Source organism: Perissodus microlepis, chromosome 2 (assembly GCF_051167445.1).
Source record: "Perissodus microlepis isolate ML-2025 ecotype Zambia chromosome 2, ASM5116744v1, whole genome shotgun sequence".
In the NCBI taxonomy this organism is placed as follows: domain Eukaryota; kingdom Metazoa; phylum Chordata; class Actinopteri; order Cichliformes; family Cichlidae; genus Perissodus; species Perissodus microlepis.
Genome location: NC_140462.1, coordinates 10803048 through 10827952, shown reverse-complemented (window position 1 = coordinate 10827952; position 24905 = coordinate 10803048). Strand labels below are relative to the sequence as shown.

General features: G+C 39.3%; 2 protein-coding genes across 4 annotated transcripts; one reads left to right on the top strand and one right to left on the bottom strand.

Moving 5' to 3' along the window:
* Nucleotides 1-151: 151 nt before the first annotated feature.
* LOC146392327 (uncharacterized) lies at nucleotides 152-5862 on the bottom strand. Its single transcript, XM_084945345.1, has 8 exons — nucleotides 5624-5862; nucleotides 4466-4518; nucleotides 4321-4364; nucleotides 3907-3953; nucleotides 3644-3818; nucleotides 1180-2379; nucleotides 1002-1102; nucleotides 152-899 (listed from the first exon to the last, which is right to left on the bottom strand). The coding sequence occupies exons 1-8, from the start codon at nucleotides 5729-5731 to the stop codon at nucleotides 861-863; spliced, it is 1767 nt and encodes a 588-aa protein (XP_084801471.1). The 5' UTR covers nucleotides 5732-5862; the 3' UTR covers nucleotides 152-860.
* A 5503-nt stretch (nucleotides 5863-11365) lies between these two features.
* On the top strand, nucleotides 11366-21913 carry LOC146392326 (arylsulfatase I-like). 3 transcript variants are annotated; one of them, XR_014801762.1, is made up of 7 exons: nucleotides 11366-14711; nucleotides 15288-17720; nucleotides 18700-18763; nucleotides 18851-19207; nucleotides 19721-20107; nucleotides 21005-21109; nucleotides 21232-21913. XR_014801762.1 is itself a non-coding variant. In XM_084945144.1 (2 exons), exons 1-2 carry the CDS (start codon nucleotides 14398-14400, stop codon nucleotides 16684-16686), a joined length of 1713 nt encoding a protein of 570 aa, XP_084801270.1. In that variant the 5' UTR covers nucleotides 11366-14397; the 3' UTR covers nucleotides 16687-18288. The 3 variants fall into 3 exon arrangements, 1 of the variants encoding a protein (XP_084801270.1); XR_014801764.1 differs by lacking the exon at nucleotides 18700-18763; XM_084945144.1 differs by lacking the exons at nucleotides 18700-18763; nucleotides 18851-19207; nucleotides 19721-20107; nucleotides 21005-21109; nucleotides 21232-21913 and having other exon boundaries at nucleotides 15288-18288.
* Nucleotides 21914-24905: the final 2992 nt, after the last annotated feature.

The following is a 24905-nucleotide window of genomic DNA, read 5'->3' as shown; positions in this document are numbered from 1 at the left end:
TCCCTGACACGTACAAACATATAGAGTGTCCCCTACAGCACAGCACAATCTCCAGAGCTCATCAAGTCAAGCATTTTCCCTTAATTTGTAAGAAGTTCAGTGTTTGTGTGCCCAAAGAACAGGATTTACAAGATGTAAGACTTGGAACGGGTACAGTTGATAAAAACAAAAAAAAAAAACTATGGCGTTTAATTTGTATTAAAAGCATAATATACAATCTATATAAGAAAATTTATATCAAACATTTAAAACTTTAAAAAATAATGCTCATCACACACATAGAATTTCCCCTCCTTTCCCACGATAGAACAGCTGACATGTCAATTTGAATAAATATACATCTGGTTAAAAAAAAGTGTGTAATTTTTTTTTAACGAAATACCAAAAGACAGCTATAGGACAGGAGTAAACCTCTTAATCAGAATCACACAGTTTCACTTCATTTTACAACTTAAATCTGCATAAAAATATGAAAGGTGGTTTAGAGAACCTAGCTCAGGATTATCACGAGGGAAATTCCTGAGAGCAAAACAGAATCCATGTTTATAAAAACAGACGTTACTCAATTAAACCCCATCTGAATTTCACTATGAGGCAGAAATATTTCAACAGGTGATCATCAGTTCCCCAAAACAACCACGAAATGTGCGTGCCGTGAAAATGGCAGCTACCGTAGAAACACTTAAGTAAAAAAACACAAACCCAAAACCCATAAAAAGATAAAAATGTACCAAAAATATAAACAACGGATCTTTAAAGTTTTAAGTCATATTCTAACTACTGATATATGATCAGTGTACATGATCAGAAATCGGAGGACGTGATGTGACCCTCGTCCTCTGGGTCTGCGGGATGACGAGTCACACATCTTGATGATTCTTTGATGATTTCTTCTTCTTCTGTGGAGAGACGGACATGAGGGTTAGGATCTGCCAACGTTGAGACTGGACACATTTGTTTTCTAAGTAGCGTCGAGATTTGTTTTCTAAGTAGCGTGATACCTTTTTGTGGGAGTCGCTTGAGGTGGTTTCTGTCGCCATGGTGTCTTGGATTGAATCTACAGGTATTTCTGGGATGTCGGCTGATTTCAATTTGCTTTTTTCTGAGGACAAATGCAAAGCAATTTTACAAAACCATCAAATTACATGTTTTAAAGCTATATGTGGGTTGTTTACTCACTTCTCTTCTTCTCCGTTGGAGAACTCGTTGCCTCTACGTCAGGTGGAGGCAGCGGCTCTGTGTTGGCGGGATTCTTTTTCTTTTTCTTCTTGACACTCTTGACCTGCTCTGTTGTTTCCTCTACCTTATTACCTATTATATCCTCAACTACCTGCTCTCTTTCTTCATCAGCTTTTTCTTTTTTCTTCTTCTTTGATTTCTTTTCCTGCAGTACTTGTTCTGGATTTTCCTCACCATTAAGAAGGTCCCTTTTCCTCTTCTTTGCCTTCTTTTCTACAGACGTCTGCTCTAAAGTCTCAGTTTCTTCAGTTTTTTGCTCTGTATTATTTTCTATGTCTTCAGCTTTTTGCTTTGAAATGCTTTCACTCTCAAATGTCAATGAATTTTCCTCACTCTCTGTTTTCTTCTTTTTTTTCTTCTTGGCTTTCTTTTCTTCTGCTATGTGCTCTGAGGTTTGGTTGTTTTCTTTCTGTTTGCTCTCTCTGTTATTTTTCACTTCCTCAGATACCTGCTCAGAATTTCCAGTCTGTGCCAAACTTCCCTCACTACCAGCCTTCTCTTTCTTCTTCTTCTTTTGTTTCTTTTCTTGTACCGTTGACTCTGAAAGGGTTTTCTTGTCAGCGTTCCCTCTAGTGTTTGTCTCAGTCGTGACTGTCTCATTTCTTTCAGCATCATCTTTGGTTTCTTTTGCCTTTTTATTCACCTTTGGAGTTTTTTTAGCCTCCTCCTGCTTCGTGTCTTTGGTCTTTCTCGTCTCTTCGCCACATTCCTCTTTTCCATCTTCACCCGTCTCATTCTTTTCCTCCTTGTCTGCAAATTTCTCCTTCCTTTTCTTCTTCTTCTTGGGCTCAGATGTTCTGTCATCAGTTGTTTGTTCACTGGGAGTTGCAGTTTCCCTGTCCTTTTTTATTTGTTTGTCCGCTGGAGATGAGAGGTTTTGCTTTTGGCTCGGAGTGCTTGAGGTGACAGAAGTCACATTTTTTGTCACATTCTTCTCGGTCGAGCTCGTCTTTGTTTTTTTTTCAGTCACGTGTTTCTCGCCACCTTCGTCATTGTGTTTCACTGTCCCGTTACTCGGTTTAACTGGGGTTCCAGTTTTCGCCGGAGCCTTAGCCCGGGGTTTCCTGACTCTCTTTTTTGGGGGTTGAGGAGCAGAGGAGTCCAGGGCATTGATGGCATTCATCTTGACTATGTCGGCATCTGTGGACAGAGAAAACCCAGTAAAAACATCAAACTGTGCATGGTGGAACAAATGCCTGAAAGAAAACATAAACAGTGAGCAAACAGTAACTGTACACAGCTCTGTTTGGATGAAATCACTATTTTCCATAGTGAGGTTGTTCATGGGTGGTGCTGCACTGTCTGGTGGTTGTCTTTCTCTCATTAAGTGGAGGGACCAAGCTTTCCCTTCATCTTCCATCACTTTGTACATTTTCCACACCCTCCACAGTTTATTCCACTTGAGTTTAGACTCCTTCCACCATGAACACCTCGCCTGAATGCAACATCTCAGTCTCTCAATAGCGTGCTTTGACGTTAGCTCAAATGAGACATATTTTGCTTATTTCCAGCTTTACACTTTAATTCACAACCTGCATTAGAGTAACCTTGCATGATTCTCATTTCAATAAAATCTTATTTGAAATATAAAATACAGTCTTTTCCTGAAACAAGTTATATTAGTTCAGACCACGTTAAGGACCCCTTTTCTAACAAGCCTAATTTCATCTGATTGGGTCTCTAACAGATCAAACTTGTTGGAAAAAACATAAAACTCACCCACGTGTGCGCTGATAGCCTGCAACTGAAAATAATTTCATTACATTAAGGGAAAAATATCCTAAAGTTACTGTGCAAATAACCGCTCCTTCTGAGAGGGGCAGATGGGATTCTTTTTTTAGATATGGTTCATTTGATGTGAAATGTTTCAGGTATCTGAACTGGATGTGCCCTGGTTGCTCCTTAAGTGAGGTGTTTTGGGCAAGTCAAATATTTCTAGCCTGGCTTTGGTCACTTTATTGTCCCCTTGGTAGAGCTGGATGACACTGCCGGGGAGAAAAAGGAGATTTGGGCATCTTTGATTGGACTGCTGACTTCCATTTACACAGCAGAAAAAATGTTGTGTACAAGCCCCTGTTAACAGGTACTGTATGTGTATTATGATGAAGTGAAATTAAATCTGTGGTGCAGAAAGTGCTAAACAGAAAGGCACGAGGAAACCACAACTTAGTCAGCCAATTGTTTTAGTAGAAAATATTCAATCTGCATTTCTCTTCAACACATCTCATCACAGAATGAGCCGCAGCTCATGTCATCAAACTCCCTCCAAACCCGCCTGCACTAACAGAAAGCACTCATAACCCCCTCTTCATTTTTCTAGGATTCTTTTCATCACCTCATCCTTGACGCGCTCGCCCATGAATAATGCATTCAGTGACTCTTTCTCTTTCAAACAGACCCTCACCTGTCATCTGTTGAAGCAGTTTCTTCCACTTCTCCACATCCAGACTGCTGTCAGAGTCTGAATCATCTGCACCGGCAGTCACAACTTTGTCTGATGTTCGGCTCTTTGATTTCTTCTCCCCTGTGACTTTTTTTCCAGCTTTTCCCTCACTTTTTTTCTTGTTTGCTGGAACCGACTGGGAAAAAAAGAAAAAGAAGGATTAGCGTGGTTGGTATAGTCCAAGAACTGCCACGAAAAGAAATTAAAACAAAATAAAAATTCACCTTTTTTGCAGTTGTGTCCTTTTTCTTTTTTGATGTTGTAGACTTTGCTAAACATAAAAAGTGCAAATGTGTTAAAATGCATTCAAATACACCAACCTCCGGCCTCAAAGAGTTTACTGCTACAAACCGAGCTGCATTCTCTGATATGTCAGTTTTTTCACTAAGCTGTCGCCCTCATCTTGAATCTGATTGGAGGTTGCTAGGAGCGTGAATGTTTGGGTACAGGTGTAAGATGAAAATACTCAAAGCAAACTAATGTACAGAAGTCTTTCCAAATCTTGCTTAAGAATGTTGTAAGCACAAACAGCTGGATCAGGACACACAAATACACAAATAAACAAATGTAGTATCTCAGATCCAACTTCAGCTTTCTAATTTAATTTGTATTTAACAAAGAAAAAGAAAAATATGAACCTTTAGTTGGAGTCCTTCCTTGATCTGCTGAATTTTTTGGGTTACTGTCAGGAATAAAAAAAATAGTTAGTATCCAAGTTATTACAAAATGAGACATCTAACCAGTGGGCTTTGCTTCTGAAAAGCACTAAGAAATCATCCTTACTTCAACCATGATGTGTAGATGTCGAGTAGTGATACTGATATTTTGGTCTCCTCCTGTAGAAAATCAAAATTAAATGTTACAACTTATTAAGAAGTTTGAAATATACAGTGGGAGTATTTCTTGGACATGGTACAGTAGTCTGAAGGAGATGTCAGCATATAAAGACATAAAAACATGGCATTGTTATGGCTATGTGCCAAATTTGAATGAAAGCAGACCCTAAGAAGGTGGTTAGGAAGGACTTGAGTTCATTACAAATGAATAAACTAGAATAATAAACACGTTTACAGAAAAGGACAAAGTCTACTACATTTTGTGGAATATTTACAAATTCAAAAACCTGTGGAGGGACCAAATGGTTCTCATTTGGGGAAGAAAAATCAACAAGCCTTCTTGGTCTTTATTACATTTGCAATGACTCCACTTATACAAATCTCTGAGCTTTTTTCTTAGACTTTACCACAAACAGCTTTTCCTGGCCGCACACTCTCCCCACTCATTTAAATTGGCCATATGCTACATCCTATTTGAGCCACTTTGGGTGGAAGCTCTTGGTGAGTAGAGTCTAACTGATGGTATTTTTATGTCAAGGACTTGATTACCTTTAAAACTAATCTGACTTTTTCTGTCTTTCCTCCAGCCACAGTCCCTCTTACAGAGGTCTATACAAGGTGAAAGGCGAGAAGACTTTGTGCTTAACCAAGAAGAGAAACATTTATTTCAAGCACATTAATTGGTGAAAGGTACACAGACTCTTGTTTCGCCTGTAAGGTTAAAGGGCAGAGCTAAAAGCCTTTCAAGCTTTTTTTTAAGCGGTATATAAGTCCTAACATTGAGCTCGTTTTAGCTCACAGCAAGGGGAGGATGCATTTCTTGGATCTTACGATCTTTAAAGTTATATATAGACACACAACTATGTTTATGCAGAAAAATAGAAACACGTAGCAGTCTAGTTGTTACAAAACATGGTACGATTTAATTGAGCGAACTTTCTTTCCCGTCCACACTTCAGAAAATGTTTTTTTGTGGAATTTCATGAGGTGTGAGTAGAGGGGGTTTATTGCACAGAGCAGGAGCAGCATTTGAAACATTGTAACAGTTGCAGTTGATACGTCTGTGTGTGTGTGTGTGTGTGTGTGTGTGGTGAACAATGTTGACCTGTGGGCTGTGCCTCTGTAGCTCATCTGCAGCTGAGCGATAACCATGCTCCTTCAAGTGGCGGTAGATCAGCTGGATCAGCTCGTGCTTTGATGCGTTCACGGACATATTCGAGAAACGAAAAAAGGACGATTAATCAAACTAAGGCTAAGCTAACGCAAGTGGTATTTTCATATTAAAAGTATCCTCATGATGCTCAGAGTTGCAGCTTCTGAAACCCGCATGTTACCATTTTGAACTCTGACCCAAGGATGTGATTCTTTTCTACCGCTGCAATGCACTATGGGAGATGTAGTAAGCGGGGCGTAGCAACGCTGTCAGCGGTCCGCACAAAAATATCACGCATTCAAATGAAAACTTAACCTGTGTACACATTGCATTTCGATAAGGGGCTAATAACGGAAAGTAGTTTATATAGTCTGTTAGTCATATGTGTGTCAGAGGTTTTTTCAGCTGTCTTTTCACCGCATTTTAAAGCCATGTTATAATAATAATAATAATAATAAATTTTATTTATGAGCGCCTTTCAAGTCACCCAAGGACACTTTACAATAGGATAAAACACTTAGTAAAACAATGGCAGAATAAGAACAATAAAATAAAAGCACAAGATAAAATGAACAAACAGTGGATTCACAGTGAATATGCAGATTTGAACAGATGAGTTTTGAGTTGGGATTTAAACTGGGGGAGAGAACCAATATTTCTTATTTCTGGGGGCAGAGAGTTCCACAGCCTGGGAGCAGAGCAGCTGAAAGCTCTGCTTCCCATGGTGGTGAGGCGGAAGGAAGGTACAGTAAGCTGGATAGAAGAAGAAGAACGAAGTGAACAGGCAGAACAGGTGGTGGTTAACAGGTCAGAAAGGTAAGAAGGAGCGAGGTTATGAATGGCCTTGAAGGTGAGCAGAAGAAGTTTGAAAATTATCCGGAATTTCACAGGGAGCCAGTGAAGTTCCTGAAGAACAGGGGTGATGTGCTGGTAGGAGGGGGTTCTGGTGATAATGCGAGCAGCAGAGTTCTGAACCAGTTGAAGCTTATGGAGAGATTTTTGGGGGAGACCATGCAAAAGAGAATTGCAGTAGTCAATACGGGACGTAACAAGACTATGTACAAGAATGGACGTAGACTGGGTGGAAAGAGAAGGAAGCAATCTGTTAATGTTACGTAGATGGAAGTAGGCAGAACGGGTGAGATTATTGATGTGAGATTTATAGGAAAGTGAACTGTCTATGTTCACTGTCTATAACTGTCTATAATGAAAACTGACATTAGTATTGAACCATTTAAACCAAATCATTTTCTTTTTATATTTGTGTTTTGCTATCAGCCTGTAACTATCTTATATTCAGACCAGTTTAGACTCAGTTTTACCCAAAGAGGGGAGGATTTTCATGATGTGGACGAATCATATTTTATAAATGATGTTCTGGAAATTTACTCTGATTCTACCGGTAAAATGCAGACATCTGATCTGCCCTTCTATCATTACAGTTCAGCTACCATAAACACTTTTAATATAAATCAAACAAACAATATGACAGCTTTGTGGCATGGCATGCTTCTAATGGGCAATGTCTTTTTATAGCTACTACTTAAAAGCACCAAGTGTACAACTGGTTGCTTCCAATTGCTCCTTCCGCTGTGCAAATGTCTGCATGTTGCATGTAGAAGCAGATAAAACATGCTGTGTAATAAATCTTTGTCTACAGTGTAAAAGATCTTTTGCGTTCTGCATAGTGTGATAAGCTTGATCTCTTTTGTCTGTTACATTCACCCACCACTTCCTTCCTTTTGCCTGCAGAACAGGCATAGATTTATCAAGATGCTAGAAACATTTTTCTGAGAATTTGGGCCATATCGACATGATATCATCCCACAGTTGCTACAGATTATTTTGGTTGGATATCCACAGTGTGACACTCCTGTTCCACCACACCCCATGAGGGTGCTTTATTGGATTGAGATCTGGTGACTGGAGGCCATTTCACTACAGTGATGTTCAAGAAACCCCTTTCATATTATTTGAGCTTTGCGGCATAGTGTGTTATCCTGCTGGAAGTAGCCATCACGAAATGGGTACACTTTGGGTACACATTGCGGGTATACATGGCTGTATGATGTATCATTCTCTCTAGCTAGTGGTCAGCGCAATGCATGCTATGTCCTATGAGAAAGGGACTTGGGTAAAGGTATCTGAGGAGCAGTGTTGGGGAGTAACGGAATACATGTACCGCCGTTACGTATTTAAAATACAAAATACGAGTAACTGTATTCCGTTACAGTTACCGTTTTAAAAGGTGGTATTCAGAATACAGTTACTTTGTTGAAATAAATGGATTACACTGCGGTACTTTCCTGTTTCATTTTGTCGCGGGTCAGGACTGTTTGGGTTTTGTTTGATAGCTACGTTCTGTTGTTCCAGGCGGCAGCGTTACGGTTGCCATGGTTACAGGGCGACGCTCTCTCTCTCTCTGCGACTGTGTGTTTCCTGGGTGAGAGAGCGCCTTTTCGTTGTTGTTGTTGTTGTGCTAAGCTAACAGGCAGAATGCTACAAGCATAGCTCTAAAGAATGTAGCATCATGGGCAGTGTAGTCCGTGTTGCAGGGAGAATGGACTGCCATACACGTTATGGGTCTGTGAGCGCGAGGAGGGAGAAAAAGGGGAGTGGAAAGGTACGAGTTGTCATCGAGCAAAAACGGGAGCTGGAAGCATGTAAATATAATAATAACCACTGTAGCCAAGAAGAGAGCCTGACGAGCCCAGCTGTAAGTAAGCTATTAAGACTCGACTGTACACTGTGTTCGTGTTTTCCTCCGAAAACAATAAGTTCCGTTGCAGCAGTCTTTCAACGCCTCTCTCTGTCTCTCGCAAGAAAAGTTGACCCACACAACAAAGTAAAGCTATTTTTCGGCTACGAGCCGACAGGGACCCCGCCGTATTAGTCAGAGGTCCCTTTACTACAGTTCGGAGTCGCGGACCTTCAGTAATAGTAATAAATCACACAGCAATAGTACATTCACGTTGTTGTAAAAAGCATGATAATATATTAAGTATTCCAAAGTATTCAGAATACGTTACTGTCATTGAGTAACGTAACGGAATACGTTACAGAATACATTTTGGGGCATGTATTCTGTATTCTGTAATGGAATACATTTTAAAAGTAACCTTCCCAACACTGTCTGAATGTTGCAATAAAATAATTGGGATTGTTCAGTTAGCATATGTGAATCAACATTTCAATTTCCTGGTCATAATTAACAGGAGTTGCACCTGCTGCGGTCTTCTGCTGCTGTAGCCCATCTGCTTTAGGGTTTAACTGGCTGTGCGTTCAGAGATGCACTTCTGCATCTTCATCTTCATCTTGAGTTGCTCACATGTGATTGGCTTATATTTAGATATTTGTGTTTATAAGCAGTTGAACAGATGTACCCATGAAGTGACTGTATATGTGTGTCTCTATTGTAACAGACCCTGTCCCTCTGTTGAGATGTTCTCAAACCTTACAAATATGTAAAAGCGGGACATTTGTAGAGACCAAAATCCACCTCAGCATATATGTTAAAAGGCAAGAAATGAACTGTGAGAGCCAACATAAACTGCCTGCTCATATTCAGGAAACATAACTGTAAGTCTTAAAATACACCTACCCTTTATGTCTCTGTTAGCTCACTCTTGTGGCTCTAGGTTTCTTGACTCAGTTCTCTTTTTTAATCACATGTTCGAAAAACAAACCCCCATTACCCATCCACATAGCCAGACAATCCACAAGCTATTCAAGCAAGTGAACAAGTCAGAAATATCCCAGAAACTGCCAGAAAGGTCAGTCAACTCTATCAGGTGTATTTGGATATAAGTCTAACTTTTTGCTTTGGTGTGGGAGGACATTGATGGTGATTGGGCATGGGTACATGCTGCCAGTGAAAAGATCTGAGAAAGCTGGCGGTGAGATCTTAGGTCAAACTAAAGGAGAGTATTGGGTAAGCAGGGGGTCAGTAAGAGCAAGGCAGCTGAAAGAGACTCATTCATCAGGGAAAACCAGAAAAGGAAAGCAGTGTGTAGTCCAAGCTCAACGTCAGCACTCAGTGGGTCTCACTGAGCTTGATTTCACCATCTTCCACAAGCTTGCTACCCCTCATACTCTTCTCTCTCACTCTCACACTCTCTCTCACACACACACACACACACACACACACACACACACACACACACACACACACACACACACACACACATTTGGTTTGGACAACGTGCAGGTTATGAGGCTGACTCAGCTCCCATTCTCAGAGTGTTGATGGGACAGACCACCAAAGTTTTGTGGAAGAAAAACAATTTTAATTTGTAATATTTAAAAGTGAGCAAAGAAAATGTAATATTTAATTTGCTCATGTTTACTCCAAACAAACATTCCAATATATTAAACTGGGTATTGATGAGTGTAAGAAAATGGATTTTAGCTAAAGTTACTGCTTGAGGGAGGACCAAAAGACATCCTTGAACACAAGGAAAAAGAAGTAGTACGCTCCCCTCGGCTTTGATGGCACGTTTCTGTAAAATGACTGCAGTATTTGTACAGGCTACACTTGTAAATGGCAGCCTGTTTCACAGGAAATAAATTACGCTGGACACATTTAACAGCTCACATCTGTGCTCACTCTCCATTTAATTACCCGCTATAGACGGCAAGGTCTGGGTGCCACAACCTGTCATCGCTGCCACACTGGCACAACAGTAAAACTGGTTAAGTGGAAACACTTACACACATGTGATTAATAAATATATAAATGAATAAAAAATAGCATAACTGAGCTATACTTTTTTTTTAACACGCTCTCCTTGGGGATTCTTCAACGAGTCCCTTATGATGTATATCCAAGGGGCTTTGCAGGAGGGTCCTAATGAACTGCTATGCCTAGCCTTGCCAACCAGGTGCTGCCGGAGCTCCACATGAGCCAAATCAAACACACCTTCAGCGACGGCCAAGGCCATGTGTTTGAGCCCTTCCTCTGATTTCCACCTGCTAAGGGCTGATATGTGGACTTTAAAACCCCACCAGACAGAGGAAATCTAAGAAATGTTTACTCTTTATTTGAGTTAGAAATTAAAGTTATCAGTCTTAAACACTTGATTCTGGGACAGATCTTGTGACATGGTAACTACTACACTGTAAAAGGCAACCACACAAGTTCACAAAGAGAAACTGAGGCAATGATAATGCTGTTAGCAGAATCTAAACGCTGTTCCTGTTTTTGGTAAATACAGTTCTTTTCTTCTGTGTAACTTGTAAACTGAGTCAAAGCCTATGCAAATTAGCCATACTAACCTCCCTACTTTCTTATCTACAGTGCTCTTATTCAGTTACTTCTCTCTGCATTTGAATAGCTAATATAACTGTATGTAGGTCCTTGTTGTTGTCGAGGACTGTTTATGAAACTCACCCGAGAGAGGAAGTGTCTTTGGCCTTTACTTTGCTCCCAAATAAATGACCTGTAGCTGAAAGATTGATAAAAGATGAAAAAGCCATTTTGAGTAAATTCTGAAACAAGGCTACTATTGTATAAAGTGGAGAGATGACAAGCTGAGCATGCTGAAGTACAGGTTTTGCCTCAGAGTGGGCACACAGGAGGAAAAAGAACACTTCCATCCAGTCTTACTCAGATTAGAAAATTGGGGTGAGAGGTGGGGGTAATGTGGGGGTTTACCGGCAGGGCTGCGTTGATTAGAAAGGGGGTAGTGTTCCTAGTGAAGCGGAGCAGCCGTATTCAGTAACAGCACCACTTTCTTTAGCCAAAGCCAACATCTGCTGCCGACCGGCACAGCCGTCTCTACTTCCCTTTAAACTCATTGTCGGATTTCTCAAGGCCTTAAAATCCTGCTTGGAACCGGTTTGGACAGGGATGTAAAGATGAGAAAATGCTGTGAAAGTATAATTTTGTGTTATTAAATCCAAATCTTTTAGGGTGGGTCTGCTATTGATTTACTCTTTACGTGACAGAGAGGCAAAAACCACAGAAGCAAGACAGGAGCTGAAAACTACCTGTACCAGCAAAAGCTACCATTGCTATTTATAACTTTATGAATGATTTTCTCCAGATTAAGCTAAGAAATCCTTAAAGAAACTGGATTCTGTTTTATGGCTCCACTGTTAATTACGGGGTAGGAAAATGAAGTGTTGTTAAATTTATGATACTTCACAGCACTTTGCTCACATCCTCTGGAAGAAATTGGCAAATTAGGAGGGTAATGAACAGCCAGTGAACACAATTAAATCTCAGTCTGAGAAATTCCCATGTAGCAGATTTAAAGGTTGTTACCACATAAAAAGCTTAACTGGTTAATCAATAACTAAAATAGTGAAATAAGTGTCTGAGAATGTGAAGTTTAACTCCCACAGCAACAACTCAGAATGAGTGGTTTCTTAAAGCGGAGTGACCTTTTTTAACATGCCTGAAATGACCGCTTACTGGAAATAGACAGCTGCGGTTTACGAGGATATTAAGAAATTCCATTTTTATTTACATTTTTTAAAAACACGAGCCTAACGTAAGTTAAAACAAGCAAATAACTTTAAAAATAACCTCCAGAAACCGAGCACGATGTTTATTCAGGGTCCGTGATATTCTATTACTGGTGCATTGTAAGGTTACTCATTCTGCAAATACTGTCATCAAACCATTTTGTGGCTTAGCCTTGCGTTCGTGGTGAAATTATTTTGGCAATATGACAATCCACAAAAGAAAGAGCAAATGTGGGAGGCGAGCAAGAATATATCTGTGGTATTGGCCTATCACAGTCTTTTTAGACTTCAGAGTCTGTCGGGTCTCTGGGGATGTGGCTCTGTTAATATTTGTGGATGTGATAGACGTGAGTGTTTGTATACGTGTTGTTTGCATTGTGGTCTTGGATGTGAGCAGAGTTGTTGTCAGCCTGGCGAGCTGCCGCAGTTACAGCTCTGAGCGGCAGAAAACAGATGAGTCACATCTCATAAGTGTGGCTGCCCAAAGACCAGGAAACTCTCTTTCCTCTAATTTTTTGCATACTTTTGAGGAAAAGCAGTAATATCACAATCATGATATGTAATGTATTCCCTCTAGGAACAGCACATGAATAAACATGATCGTGTAAAACTTCAGGTCCCTTTTCCTCCCTCTTTCTCAGTTTGTTCTGTCATACAGTCTAAAACTCCGCTCTAAAGATGCCTTTCCTGCTTCAAGACAAACATGCCCATCAACCTCAGCTTTATACTCTTTTGGGGGGCGGGGTCATTTTTCCTTTTGCACCCCACGACCTCCATGCCCACAAACCTCAATATCAACACTTGCAAGGTGTGATGTTTTACATCTCACTATGTTGACCAACTCCTCGCTTCAGTATATCAGTTTATTTTTGTCTGCTAGCCACGTTTGACGTTGGTGACCATGAAGTATTCATTATATTCAAGTTTTAAAGCAAAAGAAATATTAACCACCAGCCTTATTTTTCAAATTTGATTCCCTGTAAAATCGTCCTGTTTCCCAGAATTGCATTGTTGCCATTTTTGCCAATGAAGGACCTCAAGAAGGAGTGCAATGTTCAGTGGAAACTGTGCAGTGTTTCGCAAGGAGACGGTCCTGAAGGGAACAGCGTCAATCACTTTGTGCTTTAGCTCTGCTATGAAATGAAGCCTGATCCTAGCTTCAAGAGCACCAGAGCTCAAAAACACTTGTGATTCACAGTGACAGGCAAATACCCAATGTATGTTAGATTAATTATTTTCTACTTTTTATAGTCTGATTTTTAGCTGTTCTCTACAGCTATTCCACTGTTCCCAGTCAAAGTGAACCTGTATCATGATGGCGGTCTACAGTGCAGATACTGTGGAGAAATACCTCCACTCAGGAGCTGTGGGTGAGGCTGTGCAGTCCTGCTGCTTTCTGTTGACCCACTGGATGATTTGTAAAGTGCTTCTATGACGCCCGGCTGGAGATGTTATCAGAGTCAGAGAAGTCTGTTCTGTCTCTCTCCTAGGGTCTGCAGTGCGCAGAAACAGCAGGAAAAATAAGAGTGTTTGTGAGTGCAGTACAGAGTAGAGTGGAGAACTGTGTCTGTAGGGCCCCACAGCCACCCTGAGACTCAAATCTCCCCGACACACGGTGTTTTTTTTTCTGTAGACCCTCTGTCAACTGTGTTTTAACCAGGTCAGATGGGGAGATATTGCTCTTGCTTTCTAAGGTTTTCTGAAGTTTATAGGGTGGCATATTGAAATGATGATCATGACGGAGCACAAATGAAGAGGAGAGTCTATGATGCAATTATTTTGAGTACTAAGTATGTTTTTAAAGCTATTTTTTACAGTCAAAGACCAACAAAGCTACATTAATATCTAGAATAATGCAGCACAATGTCCAAATTCAGCAGAAGTATCACTAATGTGAGATGTAAACTCTCTATTAACACCTGGATGTAGTAGAAATACTGTATTTTCTTTGGCAGTGGGGTCAGTAGGGGCTGATATTATTTCAGTGAGGCAGCAAGGCAACTGGGCGGGGTTAACAGGAACACTTGGAAAAGTGGAATGCTTTCAAAGGTGGCAGAAAGTGTTTGGAGATTCAGCGAGGCTGGAGGTGTAGCTTTTCTTAGTTTTAGGTTGCTTAACTGCCATTCAAGTGTACAAGGGGTTACTTGCAACACCTTATGAGGGGATTTTTTTTTAACCCTGAGTCCAACTACATAGTTATTTAGCACCAGCTTACTAAATACAAGCAAGCTTAAGTAATTTAAAGCGTCACAGGAACCATGGCAACGACAGCTCTCACCGGTTTCTCCATGATGAGCCTGCTGAGCCTCGGGTACCTGACTTGGGATCTGATGAGCCCTAACCAGGTGGAAAACGATCCAGAAAAACCTTTTATTGGCAGATTTCCTGTCCCTCAACCCCCTCATATTATTTTCATTATGACAGATGACCAGGGGTTCAATGACATTGGCTATCATAGCTCAGACATCAGGACGCCGGTGCTGGATAAACTGGCTGCGGATGGCGTGAAGCTGGAGAATTATTACATCCAGCCCATCTGCACCCCATCCAGAAGTCAATTCATCACTGGCAGGTAAAGTGTCCTGTGACTGGACTGCTCCTTATTTAAAACGAATGCTTTGTATTCCTAGAATTAGCTCATACTGATGTTTAACATAGATGTAACTGCTGCCTGATGAATTAAATTACTGGATTTCAAAGCAGCTTCCTGTTTTGTGAGCTAAAGTATTTGAATGCATGGGGACAGTGGAACCAAGACCACACTTCTAGAGATAATGGCAAATCTAGAAAGTGCATGTGCTTGCTATTACACAGCCTTCTGTCTGTGTTTTGACTGGCATACAAATATAAACAGACACAAATCTGGAGTGTATCTTCATGCCAATCACCATAACCTGTTTGAGAAAAACAGGGCAGTCTCCTTCTCCCTGTTCTATTTTTCTAAACCTCTTTACCGCCACTCTTATTCACATTTCTGTTTAACCTGTTGGATGTGATTGGATGATATGGATTAAGGCTGTCTTGATATCAGATTTCCCTCCTTCATTATTGCGCCCAAAAGATATGCAACCTCAAAAACGAATCTTATCCCTAAATGCAAACAATATATTTTTCCTTCTAAATATTTTCTTAATCTTAAATTCTGCAGGTACCAAATCCACACTGGTCTTCAGCACTCCATCATCCGACCTTGCCAGCCTAACTGCCTGCCCTTTGACCAGATCACGCTCCCTCAGAGGCTACAGGAACTCGGCTACTCCACCCACATGGTAGGGAAGTGGCACTTGGGGTTCTATAAGAAGGAGTGCTTACCCACTCGCCGTGGCTTTGACACATACTTTGGATCCTTAACGGGGAGTGTTAACTACTACACCTATGATGGCTGTGATGGCTCTGGGCTGTGTGGCTTTGATCTCCATGAGGGGGAGTCAGTTGCCTGGGGTCAGAGTGGAAAATACTCCACGCATCTGTACACGAGGAGAGTACGCAAGATCCTGGCAACCCATGATCCTCAATCCCAACCGCTGTTCATCTTCCTCTCCTTCCAAGCTGTTCACACACCCTTACAATATCCAGATGAGTACATCTACCCCTACCTTGGGCTGGAAAATGTGGCACGCAGGAAGTATGCTGCTATGGTGTCAGCTGTAGATGAAGCGGTTCGTAATATAACATACGCTCTCCGCAAGTATGGATACTATCAGAACAGTGTCATCATTTTCTCTACAGACAATGGAGGTCAGCCCTTGTCTGGTGGAAGTAACTGGCCTCTTAGAGGACGTAAAGGAACCTACTGGGAAGGTGGCATCCGGGGTCTGGGATTCGTCCACAGCCCTCTGTTAAGGAAAAAGAGGAGGGTGAGCAAATCACTGGTGCACATTACTGATTGGTATCCCACATTAGTGGGATTAGCAGGTGGTGATGAGTCCCTCACTGAGGGGGTTGATGGGTATAATGTGTGGGAGGCCATCAGTGAAGGAAAAGAATCACCTAGGCTGGAAATCCTGCACAACATCGACCCTCTGTATAACCATGCACGCACTGGCTCCCTGCAGAAAGGATATGGGATTTGGAATACAGCCATTCAGGCCTCCATACGAGCTGGAGATTGGAAACTTCTGACAGGAGACCCAGGTTATGGAGACTGGATTCCACCACAAATACTTCCAGGTTTCCCCAGTAGCTGGTGGAAGCAGGAGCGTCACACACGTCCTCGAAAAACAGTGTGGCTTTTTAACATCTCCGGGGACCCCTATGAACGTTATGACCTTTCTGAGCAGAGACCGGATGTTGTGAAGCAGCTGCTTGCCAGACTGGTGTACTACAATCGCACTGCGGTGCCTGTGAGGTACCCATCAGAGGATCCGCGGGCTGACCCCTATCTGAATGGAGGTGCCTGGGTCCCTTGGGTAGGAGATGAGGAGGAGGACAACTGGGGCAGTTTTTTCCAGAAAAAAAGCATGGATTGGAAGAAGAAGCTCAAGCTGTCCAAAAGCAGGTCATTTTTCGGGAAACTAAAAACTCGGATCATGTCTAACATAGTATAGGAGAACACAACCAAAACAAAATCACTGGTTTATCAAGAGGTGCTACTTTAGTTGAGAGAACATCTGAAGATGTGTTCTCACTCATGGGCCAGGTCGAGCAAGATCGAGCTGTAGCTGCAGGTGCATGTTTGATTTCTGTAAGAATAACCGATTGGTGATGTTTTCATTATTAATTTGTTTGTATCTCAATTACAAGTGTTTGTTTTGCAAAAGTGAACATTATAAGCTTCAAAAACACATGAGCGAATTCCATTTTACAGGTGCAACTGTGCAAGCTAGTGTGTTTACTGTTGTACAGGTAAGGGTTGTTTTACAAACTCAACATCTGTGTACTTGACAAGAATGACAAGGTGGAATCATCAGAAGCTTTCTAGCTTTGATCAGTGTAAATGATGACTACCTCTGTGGCAATGTGACATTAATTGTAGACATTATTTCCTTCATTAAATTAGCCTCTGGATTATTGTATTTACATATTTTCTACCTGAAGAATATTCTTTGTTTCTGTACACATCAGATTCTTTTTGTGCTGTTCTGTACTTTTAATAGCAGCTACCTGTTCCACTGAATATTAGAAGAGGGCTTCCTTCTTCATTTGTCACAGCTCTTCACGATGAGCTTGAACGATTGCAAGGACTAGCAAAAATCAGTACAAAGCAACATAGCAATATGTTTTGAAAAACAGGCTTGGTTGCCTCATTGTGCCAGAATAAAAACTGATGTATGTCTGTACATGCTGGTGGACATGCATGTATAGACATAGCTGTTTCTTCTATTTTTAGAGCAGGGTAGGAGGAAGCTTGCAAAACAAAAGTCAAAGTAGCTTCAGTGTGTTTAAAAGCCCCGTACTATTCGCACAGGTTCACTGCACCCCTATAAGAGTGGTAGCTTCCATCTCCGCTGTAATACAGGAAGTACCCATGTAGGTTCTTTTTTTTTTTTTTTTCCACACAGATGGGTTTTCTCAGTTCCAGTTGAGTGATTATATGTGTGTTACTGCCTTAGCCTGTCCTGTTGTGTGCATCCATTAAAATGTAAGTAAGCAATGTACATTCTTCTTTTCTAATGATGATTTTTATTCTTCTTATTCTGTTCTCCATCACTCCTCTTGCTTACTAACCTTAATTAAGAGTAAGTGAAGAATTGTAAAGCTTGCTTCCACCTGTGCAGAGCTGCAATGTTTAATTTTACTATGTTCATAGGGACTATATGATATTTACTCTTTAAAACGTGTTGTGCTATTACAAACTTATTCTTATTCACATATAAATCTGCATCATTTGAATTTGTTTTCTTTACCCAAATACATGTGAGTCATGTAGCATGATTTTTCATATTGAATTCAGCCTCCTTTGTTGGATAAGAGGATTCTGTGTTTTAATATTATCTGGAGAACATTGCCTCACAGTTTCATATTGTGGCAAAGATTTGCATCCTTTTCGCGTGGTGCTTTTAACCAGGTTGTCTGCATTTTATTTGTTCTACATCTTTCATTTCTCTTCCTTTTTGGAAAGCAAACTTATGCAAACCTACAAACAGAAAAAGACATCTCTCCTGCACACCCTGTAAAGACTGTTAAACAATAAAGTTCTCCTCACAGAAGCTTCTGGACTATTGGTGACTTAATTTGTCACTTTAGTTTTGGTTTGCTCTTTCTCACACTATCTGTGGTAACCAGCGTACCATGTGTGGCTGACTGTTCTGAAAGTGTGACTGCAGTTCCCAGTGTTGTTTAGATTCAAGTTTTCACATGCAATTACAACAGAGAGGAGAACATATTTGTTCACATGTGGTAAATATTTCTTAAGATCAGTTCAGTACAGCAGCCTGTCTTAGTTCTCTTTGTGTTGGCAAGCAAAGTGAGTCACTTTATTTCCTGCCCCTGTGAAAATACCCTGTCTATATCGTCTCCCGTTTACTCTTTCCTGTCAGTTAGGGCTGAGGTTCACAGCAGATTTATACACGGATTTGTTCAAAATTTTGTAGATTCATTTTAAAACATTATAACCACAGAGTGGGTGAATGAAAAGCATGGAGCAGCTTTTTATTCTTGTGCTAATGGCAGCGGGAACTCATGGTAAGATCATTCTCACAAGATGCCAAACATTTACATTTTTAGTGTGAATTATTTCCACTCATGTTCTTTTGAATGCATCTTTTTCAGCTCTGGTTCCAGTTGATGAGACTACTTGTGACCTCAGGACGAACACATATCCATGCTCTCCTCTTCTTCAAGGAACTGTGTATATCCAAGTGATGACTGATGCTAATGGCCAGGAGGTGAAGTGTTTGAAGGTGCTTCCCATGGTGAACATAACTGTGTTCAATATAAAGAAAGGAAAACCAAAGACAGACAAGGAATTTAACAACAGACTAACGTTCAAGAATGGGACACTCACGATCACAAACCTGAGGAAGGATGATTCAGGTCAATACAGCATTGAGGTCTTTAATTCAGATGGAGAAATGGAGAAAAATATTTATTTCACCCTGGATGTTAAAGACAATGAAAATGTTAAAGGCAAGTGTACAATTTATTCTTTATTGTATATTTTTGAAGTTATTATAAAGTTAATCAGAAATATAAGTATCATGTTGGAGTAAAACTGAAAAACACAGTACACATCCCCTGTGCAACAAAGGGTAGAAGATGAAAGCAAAAACAAAATAAAACAAAACAAAAAACTACAAAGACAGATGCAAATGTTTCATGTTGCTTAATAATTCTAAATTCTTGAAGAGAATGAATTCAACGTTTCTTAATATAGAATTTTTCTATCTATTGGTATTTCCAGTTCTATTCATCACACATGGGCTGGGATCCATATTCATAATTTAATCTTTAACTTTAAACTGTAAAGGGACACTGAAATTTTAAACATGGTCACTGATTAGTGTTAGCTGCACTAAATGAGTACTTTAGGCAGTGAAGAAGAAATATTATTGTCGAAAATTTGCCAGGAACGAAGCCAATCATTTCCATTTGTTGTCTGAATAATTTCACCTCATGTTCTATTAAATGTGTTTTTTCCAGCTCTCGTTCCAGTCGATGCGACCACATGTGACCTCAGGATGAACACATGCCCATGCTTTCCTCTTCTTGAAGGAACTGTGTATATCCAAGTGATGACTGATGCTAGTGCCCGTGAAATGAAGTGTTTGAAGGTGCTTCCCCAGGGAAACACAACTGTTTTCAATATAAAGAAAGAAAAAATAACAACAGACAAGGAATTTAACAACAGACTAACGTTTATATTCAAGAACGGGACACTCAAGATCACAAACCTGAGGAAGGGGGATTCAGGTCAATACAGTGTTGAGGTCTTTAATTCAAATGGAGAAATGGAGAAAAACATTTTTTTCACCCTGGATGTTAAAGACAATGGTAAAGTTGAAGGCAAGGCACTCTGGAACTTTGAAGGTAACTTACTCATGATTCTCTAGTTTTGTTATTATTATAAAGTTAATCAGAAATGTAAGCATGTGAGAGTAGAACTGCAAAAAACAGTACACATCACTAGTGCAACTAATAATACATTAAAAAGAGAAAATGCAGAGACATGAAAATGTATCATATTTCTTAATATTTTCAATTTTTTGTGGAGAATGAACAGAATATTTGTTGATACAACATCTTTGTATCTGTTGGTGTTGTCAGTTATTTTAGCCACACAAGGGCAGCTGTTCATACCACGATTTAGTTATCTCTCAGTAACTACCACCTAAACTTAAAAGGCACACTAAAACTTTCCACTTGGTCACTGATTATTATTAGCTGCACTATATGAGCACATTAAGCTGTGAAATGGATGTGTTGTAGTAGGTGTGGTTCTATGACAGGAAACAGGTGGTTTAACAGAAGTTGTCAGTGTGGTTTTTCTTCAGTGTCTAACACCATACCTCTGGTGTGGTTTAGTGGGAGTTAGCAAATAATCACAGTCAGAGCAATAAACTTTATCTACATAACACTTTTCTTAACTAAGTGTTTCACAGAACAAATGAAAAGGAATAAAAGATAAGAACAAATGTGAATCTGGAACTGTCAAGAAGTAAAGATCTTGGAAGAAACATAACCTCGGGTTCTTGATACATGTATCAAGATCAATTAATGAAGTATTCAGCCATGATCCAAACTGCATAATGGTAGCTAAGAAAAATGTCTAGGATTCATTATGTTTTTATATCTGTAATCTGATACCTCAGCCTCATAACAAACGGACTTGTTTCATGTTGGGATCTTCTATGTTGCAAATACAGTGACATTTACGTTGAACACTTAAATAAATTTCTAATTGTTATCACTGTGATCTTCCCTCAGCAGACAAGTGTCTTTACCTGGTCATAGCCTGTTGTGTACTGGCATTTCTCCTGATAGCAGTGTCATGCTGTTTTGCGTGTAGAGAAATTAACCATCGTAAGCAAGGTAACATGCTGTCTCATGATCAACAACGCTCAATAAGCAACTGCGTCATTCACCGAATAACATAATTGGATGGTGAAGTTAAAAAGTGTTTGTTCTGCTGTATCTTTTCTATATTTTTACAGGTTCACGTGTGCCTGAGAATCTTCCCCTTAATTAACAAGTTGACTGAGCCGACCTCTCCAATAATCAACACTGGACACTGAACTAAAGATTCCTGAAAATGGAAAAAAAATCAAACGACAAAAAAAGCAATCAGGAGGTGACTGTGATATTTTAATTTTGTATCTGTATATACTGAAAAAGACTTGTTGGGGTTTTGTCTGTATTATTGTAGGGCCTTTACTGTGCAATATAACACAGATCGAGGCGACTGTAATTGTGATTTGGTGCAATACAAATAAAACAGCATGGAAATTGATTAAAAAACAGTGAACTGTAAAAAATGTATACTTGCTGACCTGTGCAGAAGCAACTTTGAAATCATATTTTTTAGGTCACGTCAATTATCCTGTGTCCCACTTTCTTAAACAACAATAAAAACACTCTTTTAAGTTAATGCTAAAAACAAAACAAAACAAAACAAATACAGCCTTTTAAAGTGAAACTTTTTTAACATAAAAATGTATCATATTGTACTTAAAGCAATATTTAATATTTCTCAGGGAATGTCTTTTCTTTCATTACAAATATATTCACTGACAAAAATTGTTTCTGTAATTGGTTATTCCTGTACTGCAAATATTACAAATCAAAGATTATCAATATGTAGATGATTAAAAGGTTTATTTCTAAAGTTCGTCTGAAGCCTGATTATGTAACACTAAAGTAAAAAAAAAAAAAAAAAAATCCAAATTTAAATGTAATTTTTCTTTATGTATAGCATTATACTTTTAATATAGAAATATATTAAAAGGTATATTAAACCGATTCACTTTTTAAAGTTTTTTTTGTTTGCCATTTAACTCATGTTTCTTTTACTGAATAAAAATGTGATAAAAATAAATAAAGTATTTAGTAATTTTAAAACACTGGTATAAAATTGTTGTAACTGACAGGACTGTATGTGACTGTAGGGAAATGGGGCAAGATAAAATCAAAAGGAATAACAGATCAAAATGAGCTTTTTGTGGAAGATGCTGCAGGCATGCCTGTGGTTTGTATGTTGACATGTTTCACTTCCTTCCAACTATAGTAACTGTTTACAATGAAAATCACTCCTTGTACGGTGAAACTTAACATGGAATCTCAGAACATGGAACTGCAGAAAATGTTTCAAAAATCTGAAGTGCTGAGATTCCAGTTTTTTGATTGTTCTTAAATAAAGTAAATAAAATAATGAAGAGAAAATTTTTCAAATTTCAACTAATATATTCAAAATTACATGTGTTGAGTTCACCTATTCACCTATCTACAACTGATTGCTAACAGGAAAGTAGACAGGAAAAAACAGAAGCTGCAGATGGGTTTAAGGTGATGAGTGGTTTAAGGTGTGTCCTTCGCACTTCTTTGAAACATGCAACAGATACTGTATCAAGTATAATCACTGCATATATTTTGAGGTCATGCTTTGTGTTGTGTTATTTGGCTTAGAGAATGACTATTCTATGCTATCAAAAAAAAATTTCACATAAATACAACTGTCATGTAACTGTGTGAAGCAGCCAGAGTTGAGAACCCAAATGTAGACTCACAGGCAAAACTAAACTTAAATGTAGCTTTTTTGCTGAATTACCAAATATGGTAACCAAGGAACTCATAAGGAAACTAAACTGAGATATATTAAGCAGATGGCACGCACACAGACGTGGAGGATAACAGAAATCACGACAAGGAACAGAAGGAAATGCAGACAATTTATACAAAGGGAATAAGTGCAGAGGGGAAACACCTGGGAAACAGGGCTGGATATGATCTAACTGGCGAGACAGCAAACAACTGAACGTGATGGACACAGGACACGTGACTATCAAAACAAAACAGGAAGACACGAGAAACCCACACTGAGACACAGACTGACTAAAAACAGGGAGCAGAGGGAGGAGACAGAGACAAGACTAAGGAAACAGATAATTACAAAGGGCACGACTAACTCTCAGAGGAGACACAGGAATGAGTCAAAGGTACAAAAGGAACCTAACAAAAAAGAAACTAGAAATACAAATAAACTCAATAAAGGAACTAAACTGTACAAAACAAACTTAAATCGTCTTCCTCATGCAAGGAAAGACTCATGAAACTAGAATAAACTCAAATCGCTGGGCCAATGAGTCAGGATCATGACAACAAACTCACTATAATTTTTACTTGCAGCTGAATTTGAATTAATTATGACATCAAGTGAAAGCTTTCTGTGGTTCAACTGGAACTGGTGCCAGTGGATAACAAAAATTCAGTAATACCTTATTACGTAATACGATCATGACTGATTCGGTATACATATGGGTAGGTGTGAGGTTTCCCTCTATTGGTTTTTAAAGGCGTTGCATTTAAAATTGTACTTGTATAACCCCCCCGCCTCCCAAAAAGTAGAACAACAAAACCAAAAACCGAGCAGGAAAAGGTCAGCTTTTTTTTTTTTTAAACTTAACCACAACACATTTTCCACCAGCTGCTGTTTAAATTGTGTCACAGCAAAGAGCCTGTACTTTTCAGCTCTGCTTGTATGAATTGATACATTTGATATAGTGGACCTTAAAATAATAATTTATGTCTTGAGCAGTGCTTTGGCATCCAAGCGCTGCTCTAAATCGGTTCCATATCTGACAAACTTTCACATAATGATGTCACCCTTAGTGAGACTAAAGCTGAAATCCTGGTTTTTAATGCCATTAACCATCAGCTTAGACCCCCCAAAAGAACCTCGGTATAATATTTAATTTCTCTGAAAAATTTGACTTGGAGATTCAACTTTTCATCAAAGCTCACTTCTTTAGAACATTATCAACACTTTTATCACATCCTGGATTACAGTTCTTATTTACTGTTGTGTATCTCCATTTTCCTAATTAGATTTCAAATAAACAATAAGTAAGACTAGAGACCTCGACTATGATAAGAAAATATAAAGAAAATCCTAAACTGAAGAATACAAACTAAGAATTCTAAATCCTGGGTCCAATACTGTCCAATGTCCAGTTCTTGTTAATTCAAAGAGGAAGCAAAGAGACAACTGCTTTTTTCACTTTCAGAGAAAGAAGTGTGATGCACATAATAATGCTACTCTTGGTCAAAGTTTTCACACATCCTCCTCTGAAGTTGATCGCTAACAGGATGCTGTTGGAAGTTGTTGCTGACTGTGTTAACATACTAAACGATAACAAAGATCAATTTTCTTAAGCTGCTACTACTTAAGCTACAACAGCAATGACCACTCAGCTTTATCACAATCAGATACGTGACTATTGCATTTGATATTGCATAAAGAAGACATGATTGCTGGTTTACTTAGCAATTGTTGATAATTTTGCTAGTTGTACTGTCATCATCTTGTTAAAAAACAAGAGTTAAACATTCCTCAGTTTTATTCACAGATCTTTTTTTACAGTTTTTGGCAAACTTACATAAAAATGTATTATTTATTCCTTTGTTTTCTAAAAGTTGAACTGAGCTAGATGTCATTTTATAATTATTTTACTACATTGTTACTACATTTTTAATTTTTTTTTTACACCTACACTTTAACAGTGTGTTTGTAATGTGTATGTCTGCTTCCACTAAGGAAGCAGACAATCTGGCAGATTTGCTCAAGCTCAAGTGGGACCTTAAATGCAGGTTGTAAATGAGGCTGATGAGAAAC

What these genes read in the sequence shown, in the direction of transcription:
- LOC146392327 (XM_084945345.1), bottom strand. Translation starts at nt 5,731, where the DNA reads ATGTCCGTGAACGCATCAAAGCACGAGCTGATCCAGCTGATCTACCGC. An exon ending in TACAGAGGCACAGCCCACAG is followed by an intron (nt 4,519 to 5,623) that starts GTCAACATTGTT and finishes GATTTTCTACAG; the next exon opens with GAGGAGACCAAAATATCAGT. An exon ending in AGGACACAACTGCAAAAAAG is followed by an intron (nt 3,819 to 3,906) that starts GTGAATTTTTAT and finishes TTTTTTTCCCAG; the next exon opens with TCGGTTCCAGCAAACAAGAA.
- LOC146392326 (XM_084945144.1), top strand. Translation starts at nt 14,398, where the DNA reads ATGGCAACGACAGCTCTCACCGGTTTCTCCATGATGAGCCTGCTGAGC. An exon ending in AGTCAATTCATCACTGGCAG is followed by an intron (nt 14,712 to 15,287) that starts GTAAAGTGTCCT and finishes TAAATTCTGCAG; the next exon opens with GTACCAAATCCACACTGGTC.